Source organism: Hyla sarda, chromosome 2 (genome assembly GCF_029499605.1).
Source record: "Hyla sarda isolate aHylSar1 chromosome 2, aHylSar1.hap1, whole genome shotgun sequence".
Lineage (NCBI taxonomy): Eukaryota > Metazoa > Chordata > Amphibia > Anura > Hylidae > Hyla > Hyla sarda.
In genome coordinates this window covers 207066425-207080060 of record NC_079190.1, presented here as the reverse complement: position 1 = coordinate 207080060, position 13636 = coordinate 207066425, and the positions used below count along the sequence as shown (strand labels likewise).

Below are 13636 nucleotides of genomic sequence, written 5' to 3'. Positions count from 1 at the left end.
ATGATCATAAAAATTGCTCATAACAATCGGATAGGCGTGGCCAGGGGTATGGAAAGCTTTGGGGCCGTCACGTGTACCTAATCTATGCTTGATCCCGATGCCCATCGCATCCCTTGCAGCATAACAAGAAGGAATAGGCAAAATGAACGAGAGCTTGCTTAGAGAACTTGCTGCAGGCACATCAAAAAGATGGAAGGCACATGCGCTGGGACCTGTGTGTTAATCACACAGTGGTCCCAGCACTTATGTCAACTAGATAGGCATGGTGGCCGCGGGCATTGCGGACCCCTGTCCATACTTATCCGACTCTGGGTGACTCCTGTTAAAAGCGATTTTTATGGTCATACAAACTGCTAGAATGCAGCCAAAGGTATGGCTGCATTACTATTGTACACACCTGTTACACAGTATTGTCATGTTAAAGAGTTCAAAATTTGCGACAGTTGCGCTTTAAAGGGGTATTCCAGGCAAAAACTTTTTTTTATATATCAACTGGCTCCGGAATGTTAAACATATTTGTAAATTACTTCTATTAAAAAAATCTTAATCCTTCCAATAGTTATTAGCTTCTGAAGTTGAGTTGCTGTTTTCTGTCTAACTGCTTTCTGATGACTCACGTCCCGGGAGCTGTCCAGCTCCTATGGGGATATTCTCCCATCATGCAAGGGATATTCTCCCATCAGGCACAGCTCCCATGACGTGACATCATCATTGAGCAGTTAGACAGAAAACTTCAGAAGCTAATAACTATTGGAAGGATTAAGATTTTTAATAGAAGTAATTTACAAATCTGTTTAACTTTCCACAGCCAGTCGATACATAAAAAAAAGTTTTTGCCTGGAATACCCCTTTAAGCATGGCTTTCACAGTGCATATAAAAGCGCTATATAATACTGCTCAATAATGAAGAGAAATGATATAGTGTATCAGAAGGGATAGTCAAACATGTAGCAGCATAAAAAAATAAAGATACAGACAATACAACGGAGTAGTTTATAGTAGCGCTGTATCATGTTGTTGTAGCATGTAAAATACAACTCTCCAAATCTCAAACAATTAAAGCTCACTATGAACAAGATATGTTGTTTATACTGTACATAACTCCCTTGCTTGTAAACATGAAAATGATATAGTCTATATTTATGGAATCCCATACTTTTATAAGTCATTTACCCTTGTACACAATAAAGTTTAAAGGAGTACTCCGCCCCTAGACATCTTATCCTCTATACAAAGGATAGGGGATAAGATGTCTGATCACTGGGGTCCCGATGCTGGGGACCCCCGGGATCTTGGCTGCAGCACCCCACTGTCATTACTGCACAGAGCAAACTCGCTCTGTGTGTAATGATGGGCGATACAGGGGCCGGAGCATCGTTACATCACGGCTCCGCCCCTCATGACATCATGGTCCGCCCCCTTAATACAAGTCTATAATAGGGGGCGTGGTTGCTGCCACACCCCCTCCCATAGACTTGTATTAAGGGGGCGGCCGTGACATCATGAGGGGAGGAGCCATGACTTCACGATGCTCTGGCCCCTGCATCGCCTGTCATTACTCACAGAGTGAGTTTGAACTGTGCAGTAATGTGCATCCAAGACCCCGGGGTTCCCCAGCAGCGGGGCCCTCGCGATCAGACATCTTATCAAAGGATAGGGGATACAATTTCTAGGGGCAGAGTACCCCTTTAAGCTTCCTATAGATGCAAAAAGCTCTTAGTTCACATTACGACTTCTGACTTAAAGCAGTAGTCCAGTTCAAAAATACTTATCCCCTATCTACACGAAGCATTGGAAAACATGCACCCTCCATGTATCTCTATGGGAGTGCTGGAGATACACGAGCGCTGTATCTCCAGCTCTCCCATAGAGATGCATGAAGGTGGCAAATCATCCACACTTCGTGCCATGGTTGACAAATTCATTCATGGGGAGAGATGGGGCGCTGGGCAGGAGATTGCAGGGGGTCTAACAGCTAACCACTATCATGTGAATAAGGGATATGTTTTCTTAAACTGGACAACTCCGTTAATAAGTCAGAGTGATTTTCTGAGTTTTCAGAGTGCTGTAAAGGGATAACTTTTTGTTTGGATATTGATTTGTTTGGTTATTAATGGATTGAGTTTTATAGGGAACTGAAGAAGGAAAACAGATAAAATAACAAAGTAGTAATAAAAAAAAGTAAACATAAGTTAAAATACATTTGGCAGTTTGCATGAAATATGCATTCTAGTGTAAAAAACTTTTAAGTAGACTTTAACTCAGCATTATTTTCTTGTGCTTAGTCTTCAGTGCATGGTCCAGAGACAAGGAAGACATTGTCCAATGCCATTTCTCCATGTTTCCCTTTCCCACGTTCAGATTCAAATATAATCTACAAAGGACAAAAACAGCACAAGCAGTTAGTATGTAAGCCCTATAAGATGCTTAGGCTGCTTTTACACTATGAGCATTTGTCCATTATACCATACAGAAAACGGATGTTTAATAATTAAAAAAAGGATGTATAATAACGGATAAATTAACGCATGCTAACGTCTAAATAACGTCCGTCAAAATAACGGGCATATTCATCCGTTAAGACCCATTATAACATCCATCGTGTACCGTTATTTCATGAATGTTTTAACACCTCTCCCTACAGAATCCCGCAGCCGGGACTACTACTGCTCCCATCATGGGACAGACTTGTTTCCATGATGGGAGTAGTAGTTCCCGACTGTGGGAGTCTGCTGGTGGCTGGGGAGGCTACATTAGTGTTTATACTACTACCTCCATCATGGAACAGACTCTATTCCATGATGGGGGTTGTAGTACATGGGCTGAGGGATTGATCGCACCGGGTCTCACATCTGAGACCCGTTGCAATCAGAAGTTATTAAACAGGGGAGCGGTCAGCTTGCTCCACTCCCCTGCGATGTACAGTGTATTTTTACTTTCACTTTTAAATTCCCCGCCAGGAGCCCTGAATGTCCGGCACCGAGGAGCCATTCAGGCCTATGGGTTTTTAAACTACTAATTTGACCCCCAAATGTATGCCCCCATGCATATTTATAATAATTTATTGGCCCCAGTGTGTTTATAATAATTTTTCGGCTCCAGTGTGTTTATCCTTATCCCCCAAAGTGTCCTTATTTCCCCTCCCGCTGCCTGCTCCTCATATTCTTGGAGCAGGAGATGAGCAGCAGAGAATAGACATTTCCCAGCGGTGTGCTGATTGCGCTAGGAGCAGGGCAGCAGCGAGACATGCCAGGAACTGGCAGCGGTGAATGAATGAAGCCAACATGTCCCGCATGTAGGCTTCATTCATTCATTCACCGCCGTCACCCAACATGTCCCTGCTGCTGCCCTGCTCCTAGCGCAATCAGTGCACCGCCGGGACATGTCTATTCTCTGCTGTTCATCTCTGTTGGGTACGGAAATGAGCAGCAGGGAATAGACATGATTCATTGCTGCCGATTCTTGACATGTCCCACTACTGCCCTGCTCCAAGAAGATGAGGAGCAGGCAGCGGGAGGGGAAATAAGGACACGGGGAGCACGGGGTAATAAGGATAAGCACACTAGAACCAATTAATTATTATAAACACACTGGGCCCAATGAATTATTATAAATATGCATGGGGGGCATACATTTGGGGGTCAAAGTAGTAGTTTAAAAACCCCGCCAGGAGCCCTGAATGCCTCCTCAGTGCCAGCCATTCAGGGCTCCTAGCGGGGGATTTCAAAATGAAAGTTTACACAGTAGTATGTACATCGCAGGGCAGCGCAGCATTCCGCCCGCTTTATAACTGCTGATTGCATCGTGTCTCAGAAGTGAGACCCGGTGCGATCAATCCCTTATCCCCTGTACTACTACACCCAACATGGAACAGACTCTGTTTTATGATGGCGGTTGTAGTACACACACTAATGTAGCCTCCATAGCCGCCGGCAGACTCCCGCAGCTGGGGGAACTGCTACTTCCATCATGGAAATGAGTCTGTTCCATGATGGGAGTAGTAGTTGCCCCTCAGCACTGCAGGAGTCTGCTGATGTAACCTCTTCTGAGCATGCTCAGAAGTAATAATGGATATTATAAACCGGGTGCAAATGGATGACATTAAAGGATCATCCGTTTGCCATAGACTTCAATGCTAAAATTTTAATGGCCATTATTCCACCGTTATTTTTGATGTAAGAAAAATTTGTACATGTGACGTTTTTTCTTCCGTCATAAATAACGTCCCTTATTCATAACAGGCTATAACGGGTGATGACAGATATTCAAAAAATCCCATAGACGTGAATTTTTAAGGGTTTTCTAACAGAAGTTTGTAGCGGATCTTTTAACGGAGCAAAAGTATAGTGTAATGTCTCTTGTTTTATCTAGGAATTAAAAAGTTTATTCTAAAGTGATATGAACTTCTTATGTAAATCAGCCTTAGTTTATGTACTTCCCTAAACTAATGACTTGCTTTTAGTTGACCTAGGTAAATGAAAATTCCTCTCCTTGTCTAAAAGACATTGCATTAAACTTTATTTATTCACTATTGTTTTCAGACCACTGTAGGCTGTGTTTACACGTTGCAGTTGTGTTGCGGTTCTGTTATGGTTTTGCTAGGAATTCTCTAAAATCACAGTAAAACACAGCTGGTGTAGCTTGATTTTAGAAATTATGATAAAACTACAATGTTTTGCGAAGATTTTGGGGAGTTACATGAAGTTTTGATCCTTGTGAATTTTAAAAACTTGCACAGACATTGTATACATTCAGGAAATGGACTGAATGTAGTTACTATTAAGCTTAGTTTGACCCATTGAAGTCTATGGGCTTAGGCAACTTGTTGGGCTGTATGTTTGCATCCCTATTTGATATTCTGCTCATGTGCATCCCGACAGTGTCAAAAAACATGAAATAAATGGAGCCTTATCTGTACCCCCACCCCTGAGGCCACTCTATAGTTTTGGTCCCTATCCTCTGCACACAATGATGGCAGAGTTGCAGAGGCAATATTACTGTAACGCTGCTGGATGTGGATCCTCTAACCTGTGTGGCAGATGGCACGGGCCGTATCGGGTAACGGAGTCTAAGGTGCCGCTGGTCTTCACCAGAGCCCGCCGCAAGGCAGGATGGGCTTGCTGCGGCAGGCGACACCCAGGTGGTTACCCCCAATACAATTCGACCACACAGGTATCTGGGCAAGATAGTAGTCAGTAGTCAGACTTAACAGAAGGTCAAGGCAGGCGCCAAAAGGGGCATAGTCAAATAACATAGCGGAAGGGTCAAAATACACAGGCAGGGCAAACAGACAATTGGGAATGCTTAATCTCAGGCTATGGGCACTGAAGATCCAGCAGGGAAGTGTGGGAGGTGGAGGAACTTATAACTGAGCCACAGAACTTATAACTGAGCCACAGCCCTTTAAATCTCTGAGCTCCGGCCCGGAGCAGAGAGGCAGAGGAGTAGGCAGGAGGAGCATGAGGTGAGTGAGGGGCTGGGATTCGCATGCGGGCGCATCCCGCAATGCGAATCCCAGCCCAGCCGGCAGCAGCAGGAGACGGGGCCATAGTGGGGGCAGGTGAGAAATGGGAAGGTGAGCGCTCACGGTCGGCGTGCCGGATCGGAGTGCTCACTGTAACAGTGCCCCCCCCCTTTTGGTCTCCCCCTCTTTTTGGAGGATAATAATTTTTGAATGAGGTCACGGTCTAAGCTGTTGTCCTACAGCTCCCAAGACCTTTCCTCCAGCCCAAATCCTTCCCAATCCACAAGGAAGAAACATTTTCCTCTGAACTTGGAGTCCAAAATTTCCTTGATGATATAAACGTCAAGAGGGAGACAAGAAAATAATTTGGGATCCGGAGAGAAGATCGCAGATGGAGAGAATAGGCCACGGGATTAAGACGTTTCTTGATCTTAAAAGGACCCAAATAGCGAGGGCCCAGTTTATACCTGGGTACCCTAAAGCGGATATATTTGGATGACAACCAGACTCCAAGAGAGAATTCAGGAGGAGAACGCCTTTTCTTGTCTGCTTGTGACTTTATACGAGACGTGGCATATAACAGAGAGTGACGAGTCTTCTGCCAGATGGAGGAGAAATTCTGCACTTGTTCATCAACCATAGGCACTCTGGAGGAAGAGGAGGACGAGGGAAGAGGAGGACGAGGACGAAGTCCATAGACCACAAAGAACGGTGAAGTCCCAGTGGATTCAGAATCCCTATGATTGTACGAAACTTTGCCCAGGGAAGCAAATTGGCCTAGTCGTCTTGACGAGCAGAAACAAAATGGCAAAGATAGTCTCCCAAGATCTGGTTCACCCTTTCGAGCTGTCCATTGGATTGAGGGTGATAAGCTGAGGAAAAATCCAACTGGAGACAAGAGCAGAGGGCCCGCCAGAACTTAGAGACGAACTGGACTCCACAGTCGGATACAATATGTGATGGCAATCTATGTAAGCAGAAGATATTTCAAAGAAAAAGCTTAGCAAGCTGTGGTGCAGATGGTAATCCAGGAAGAGGCACAAAATGAGCCATTTTAGAGGATCGGTCTACGACAATCCAGATGACCGTATTGCCGCCAGAAGAGGGAAGGTCTGTAATAAAGTCCATGACAATATCAGTCCAGGGAAGCTCTGGAACTGGCAAAGGCTGTAGAAGACCTGCAGGTTTGGAACGGGGCAGGGGGGGGGGGGGGGGGAATCTTGTCCCGGGCACAGACTGAAAAGGAACGGACAAAATCAACGACATCCTGTGTGGTGTCCCGGTACCGTATTGTATAAGTTACCTATATAGAGGTCCCAATAGTCAGAGTCCCTAGGACGTCGGGGTCCCTCTTTTGTAGTTTTCCCCTTGTCACCTCTCACTTAATCAATGACTATATAGCAGTTCTTATTAATATAAGTATAAGTATAAATAGGTACATATTTAGTTATCTACCTGTTCGGAGCGTAGCAGGACCTGCGGGTCACGTGATTAGGTTAGAACTCTATGGTTTTGCTACAGGACCTTTGGAGGTTCCCGTGACGTGTTCACCCACAATGCACTGTAACAGTGAGTGACAGTCATTACGGACCAATCCAAAATGGCCAGCCCCTGCCCATATAAGGGACCTGCGCCATCTTGATCCTTCTCTTGGGTTGCTGACTCTGGAAGAGGTAGGACCTTCGCAGCTTACAAGATGTTTTACTAGGCCAAAGCCTTGCGGCCTAGGCCTCTAACATAGTGGATAGACTAAGCAATTCCCTCATCGCAAGATCACTGGACCTAATTACTCCCCTAAATCCAGCGGATCTCTGCTATACAAAGAGACTCTGTTATCTGGACTGTTACTATTACTACATGTACAGAAATTGCTCAGTAAAAGTTCCTGCAAGTTTTCAGTTAACAGTGGTTGTGGACAATCCTTTATTTCTGCATCACCTATTGCTCTTGGGAAGGGTGGCAATAGGCCTATCAAGAAACCCAGCATTTAACCCTCACCCTGGAGTCATGAGTGACAAGGGTTAACAGTGCCCTTAACTATCCTGAACAGCAACACCCTAAATACCCTACACCCCCACAAGACAGTATCCTCTCATACGCCACCACACCTGTTTTAAGCTAGGCCACCAATACTGTCTGGAGATGAGCTGCAAGGACTTATGAATTCCAGAGTGACCGGCCATAAGAGAAGAATGACCCCACTTCAAAACTCAGAGTCTAAAACAGGGAGACATGTAAGTCTTCCCAGGGGGCCGGTGCTGAAGACTTGCTGGTGCCAGAGAGATGAGACATTTAGGAGGAATAATATGTTGAGGGTGGGATTCCTGGTCTTGATCATCTGAGGATCTAGATAGAGCGTCAGCTCGTAAATTCTTCTCCTCAGGGCGGAAGTGAATGAATAAGTCAAACTGGGAGAAGAACAGAGACCAACAAGCCTGCCAAGGGTTGAGATGATGGGCAGTCTGAAGATAGAGCAAGTTCTTGTGATCAGAATATATAGTAATCAGATGTACAGAGCCCTCGAAGAGATGACGCCATTCTTCCAAAGCCAGCTTTATTGCCAAGAGCTTACGATCTCCAATGGTATAATTTTTCTCTGCAGGAGAAAAGGTCTTAGAGAAACAACCGCAAGTTACAATTCTTCCATTAGAGGACTTTTGCGTTAATATTGCAACAGCACCAACGGAAGAAGCATCAACTTCCAAAAGAAATGGCTTGCTTGGATCGGGTCTGGATAAAACCGGAGCTGAAGCGAAGGACGGAGTTTAACTGTTTGAAAGCTTCTTCAGCCTCCAGAGTCCAAACCTTTAGGATTAGCAGTCTTCTTGGTGAGAGAAATGATGGGCGCTAACAAGGTGGAGTAATGGGGGATACATTTCTGATAGTAATTGGCAAAGCTGAGAAAGCGCTGAATAGTTGTCAAGCCAGAAGATTAGGGTCCATTTGAAGACCTTGACTGGTAATTATATATCCCATAAATGGAAGGCTGTTTTTTTCAAAAGTACCCTTCTCTAGTTTAGCATAGAGACAATTTTCTCGGAGACATTGTAAAACTTGACCGAGGTGAGAGCGATGAGTCGATTGGGCGAGTAGATGAGAATGACGTACAAATAGACAACGACACAGGGGTATAGAAGATCACGAAAGTTATCATTGACAAACTCCTGGAAGACTGCTGGAACATTACAGAGTCCGAATGGCATCACAAGATACTCAAAATGTCCATCATGGGTATTAAACACAGTCTTCCATTCGTCTACTTCTCGTAAGCGAATCAAATTATAAGCACGACGAAGGTCAAGTTTAGAGAAGATCCTCGCTCCCCAGCAGACTATCAAATGATTACGAGATCAAAGGAAGTGGGTAGCAGTTCTTGACAGAAATTTTTTTCAAGCCACGCTAGTCGTACAAGGTCGCAAAGATCCGTCCTTTTTCTCCAATAAGAAGAATCCGGCTCCAGTAGGGGAGGATGACTCTCTGATGAATCCTTTCTGGATGTACTTAGATATGGCCTTGGTTTCAGGAACAGACAAGGGGTAAATTGTGCCCCGAGAAGAAGTGGTCCCAGGCAATAAGTCAATAGGACAATCATAAGGACGATGTGGTGGTAAAACTTCAGCTTCTTTCTCACTGAAGATGTCAGCAAAGTCCTGAAGGAATGATGGCAGACCGGGCAGAGGAGTAGAAGGAGACACCAACTTGGACTGAAGAGTATGAAAACAGTTGTTATAGCAATAGGTTCCCCAATGAGGTACTTCTCCAGTTTTCCAATTAAGAAGCGGGGCATGTTGTTGTAACCAAGGAAGGCCAAGTAGAAGAGTGGAGGTACAATGAGGGAGTACATAAAAGGACAATTTTTCCTTATGCAGAACTCCGACCTGCATGGATGTCAGGATTCGGCAGGCTGGAGGTGGATCCTCTGTGTCAGAGAGGGATTGGCGTGGACCGTGTCGGTGGACCGGTTCTAAGTTGCTACTGGTTTTCACCAGAGCCCGCCGCAAAGCGGGATGGACTTGCAGCGGCGGTAGCAACCAGGTCGTATCCACCGGCAATGGCTCAACCTCTCTGACTGCTGAGATAGGCGCAGTACAAGGGGTTAGACCAGAGCAGGGTCGGACGTAGCAGAAGGTCAGGGCAGGCAGCAAGGATCGTAGTCAGGGGAAACGGCAAGAGGTCTGAAACACAGGCTAGGAACACACAAGGAACGCTTTCACTGGCACAATGGCAACAAGATCCGGCAAGGAAGTGCAGGGGAAGTGAGGTATTATAGGGAAGTGCACAGGTGAAGACACTAATTAAAACCCATGCGCCAATCAGTGGCGCACCGGCCCTTTAAATCGCAAAGACCCGGCTCGCGCGCGCCCTAGGGAGCGGGGCCGCGCGCGCCGGGACAGCACAGACGGGGAACGAGTCCGGTAAGCGGGTCGGGATGCGCACCGCAAGCGGGCGCGTCCCGCATCGCGAATCGCATCCCGGCTGGGGACATTATCGCAGTGCACCCGGTCAGCGAGTCTTACCGGGGTGCTGCGAACAGGAGAACGCCGTGAGCGCTCCGGGGAGGATGGATAAGGGTTCTATGTGGAATAAGATAGTACAGTCCAGATTTTCTCCATTCACCGAAGAGACGTACAAAGGCTTCAGAAGGCGGGATACTGGCTATGATACCTATGTACTAAGGAGGCATCGATAAAGTTCCCTGCAGAACCTGAGTCCAGGAAGGCAAGAACGGAAATAGTGTCTTTGAAGGGTAGAGAAAGCTGGACCATCAAATTACAAGTGTGGAGAGGAGGTATTCACACCTAGGGATGCCTCTCCCGCAAACCCTAGGTGCGAGCGTTTCCCTGTGACTGTGGACACAGAGGACAATCTCTGAGGAAATTATCTGCACTGGCGCAGTAGAGGCATAGATTCTCAGCTTGTTGGCAAGTTCTTTCCTGCAGGATCTGGCAAGACCAATCCACCTGCATAGCCTCCACTGCGGGAGGCAACGTAGAAGGTTGCGGTGGTTGCTGGAAGACAGGTGCCAGACGAGGAAAGCACCGAGGTCATGCAGACTCCCTTTCTTGACTTAGTTCCTCACGTCATTCAGAGAAACGGATATCAATCCGAGATGCCAACTGTATGAGCTCATTCAGGGTATAAGGCAATTCCTGGGCTGCAAGGACATCCTTGATATGGCTAGAAAGTCCTCTCTTGAAAGTGGCACAAAGAGCTTAGTTGTTCCATGATAACTCCGATGCCAGGGTCTGGAATTGGATGGGAGGAGTTGCCCTGAGAAAGACCCAGCAAAGCCGTCTCAGCGGAAGAAGCACATGCAGGCTCTTCAAAGACTCCTCGGAATTCAGACAGAAAAGCCTGGAGATTAGTTGTGAGTGGATCACTGCGATCCCATAGTGGGGTTGCCCAGGCTAGGGCCCTTCCAGTTAAGAGACTGATGACAAAGTCCCCCTTTGCTCGTTCCGTAGGGAACTGTTCCGCTATAAGTTCTATGTGTATGGAGCACTGTGTAACGAAACCATGGCATGACTTGGGATCCTCCTCATTCTTCTCAGGAGGAGACAAATGGAGCTTTGATTCCGAGACGACTGCAGGAGCGAGAGGCAACACTGGAGCAGGAGGAGGCTGTGGCTGCTGCGGTTGTTGTTGAGCAGAAAGCAACTGCTGCATCATGGAGGACAATTGATTTAACTGTTGTGCCTGCTGGGCCAACTGCTGCGACTGGTGAGCCACGATAGAGGCGAGGTCCGGATTATTGGGCAGAGGAATCCCAGTGGGATCCATGGGCAGATCTTGCAGTAACGCTGCTGGATGTGGATCCTCTAACCTGTGTGGCAGATGACATGGGCTGTATCAGGTAACGAAGTCTAAGGTGCCGCTAATCTTCACCAGAGCCCACCGCAAGGCAGGATGGGCTTGCTGCAGCAGGCAGCACCCAGGTCGCTACCCCCGATACGACTCAACAACACAGGTAACTGGGCAAGATGAGGTACAGAAGGATGAAACGGAGGCGTAGTCGGACTAAGCAGAAGGTCAAAGCAAGCGGCAAAGGTGCGTATTCAAATAAAGTAGCGGAAGGGTCAAAATACACGGGCAAGGCAAACAGACAACTGCGAACGCTTAATCCCAGGCTAGGGGCACTGAAGATCCAGCAGGGAAGTGTGGGAGGTAGAGGAACTTATAACTGAGCCACAGGTGTTTACTTAATTTTTGGGCATACAGGCCCTGTAAATCTCCGAGCTCTGCCTGCCCTGCGCATGCACCCTAGGGGATGGGGACACGCGCGTAGGAGCAGAGAGGCAGAGGAGGAGGCAGGAGGAGCATGAGGTGAGTGACGGGTTGGGATCCGCATGCGGGCACATCCTGCGATGCGAATCCCAGCCCCCCCCGCAGCTGGGGCAGGTGAGAAGCAGGGAGGTGAGCGCTCGCGGTCGGAGCGCCAGACTGGAGCACTCACCGTAATAATAACACTTTTAGGGATTAGCATTTAGGAAGGTCATGTCAAAGTGCTTAGTAGGATCTATTTCTACACCAGGCACACCACAACACCACTGCAAATAACAGTGTACTAATTTATGAAAAGTTATTTAATATCTATCTATCTAAATGCAAAAAAGAGGTTCTGCAACACTCCACTGTATAAAAATCAAGTGTTGTTTTATTCACCCTTAGTTCAAATACAAATTTCTGTGAGAAAGCTGGCGTGAGGTTGGAGAATCTTTGTATCAGAACTATGGGTGAATAAAACAACACTTTTTATACACTGGAGTGCTGCAGAACCTCTCTTTTTGCATTTGGCTAAATGAGTCGGACTCTGACCAAGACTGTATTTTTCTGCTCCAAAGCATTTTATACACATTGGGCTGTGCTGCCTCTTTGTGTGTCTATCTATCTATCTATCTATCTATCTATCTATCTATCATCTATTCCCTGTGTCATTCATGTTAGTTTAAGTACAATTTCCACAATTGGTCACATTGCATGTGTTCTTGATATAAAGATATGTCATAACAGTATTGGCTAATCTAATTTGTCAGTGCCTGCACTTCAATTCTACAAGAATCACTCGACCTCTCTGAAAGAATGACGAAACTGGAAATCTAGTGAGACATTGATATTATCCACATCTGCCTGGAATTTCTACATTCTCTCTGTACTTGTGTGGGTCTCCTCTAAAAACATCCTGATAGGTTAATTAGATTCACATGAAATTGGCCCATGTGTGTACATGCTCCAAACAGAGAGTTTGTGAGTCCCATTGGGGAAAGGGATTCTTATCTTTGCAGAATGTGTACATCTCTGGACTTAAAGCGCAACTGTCATAATTTTTTACCCCCCCCAGGCTACTATAATGTTGTTCCTGATGACCATAAAGTGACTGCAGCCATACCTTTATCGCTGCTCTTCTTTCTTTTATAACTTATAAAATCCTTTTATTCAGCGGGCAGGCACAGTCGGAGAGGCGGGGCTTTGGGTTTGCAAAGCCCTGCCTCCACCACGCCTATCCTCTCTTTCAGCGCTGGGACCGGTGTTTAGTAAGACACTTATTTTCTACAAAACACTGTTTAGTAAGACACTGATATTCTACAAAAAAAAATGCCCGTTGTTGTCCTCTTCAGCTCCCGGCAACCAGGTTGTGTAGATACTAGAGGCAGAGAGCTTGTTCGTTCACTGCCTCTAGTACAGCACATGCGCACTTAGCGCATAGACGGCAGGAGGGAGCGAGCGCTCGCTCTGTCAATTCAGGGCTGCGGCACACACATCTGAGAGGGGCACATGCGCACTGGATTCGTTCTAGACCGCTGTGTCTTACTGCACAGTGGTCCTAGAGCTGAAAGAGAGGATAGGCATGGCAGAGGCGGGGTTTTGCGAACCCCAAGCCGCGCCTATCCGACTTTGCCTGACCACTGAAAAAAAGGATTTTATAAGTTATAAAAGAAGGAAGAGCAATGATAAAGGTATGGCTGCAGTCACTTTATGGTCATCAGGAACAACATTATAGTAGCCTGGGGGGGCTAAAAAATGATGACAGTTGTACATATTTTTTGGGCAAATGTTTTTTTTTTGGGTATGACCACTATGCTTGACATAAGTTTAAAGGGAACCTGTCACATTAAAATTGCAGTCCAATCTACAAACATCATGTTTTAGAACAGGAAGAGCTGAGCAGATTGA

At 46.3% G+C, this 13636-nt stretch overlaps 1 protein-coding gene across 2 annotated transcripts in view; it reads right to left on the bottom strand.

Annotated features, from left to right (window-relative positions):
• Window positions 1-1605: 1605 nt before the first annotated feature.
• The window catches only part of EGFL6 (EGF like domain multiple 6), a 109312-nt gene continuing 97281 nt past the window's right edge, over window positions 1606-13636 (bottom strand). For both annotated transcript variants that reach the window (XM_056560533.1, XM_056560534.1), the window contains one exon: window positions 1606-2374. In XM_056560533.1, the coding sequence (XP_056416508.1) occupies window positions 2282-2374 (93 nt within the window). In that variant the 3' untranslated portion in view covers window positions 1606-2281. The remainder of the gene's footprint in view (window positions 2375-13636) is intronic.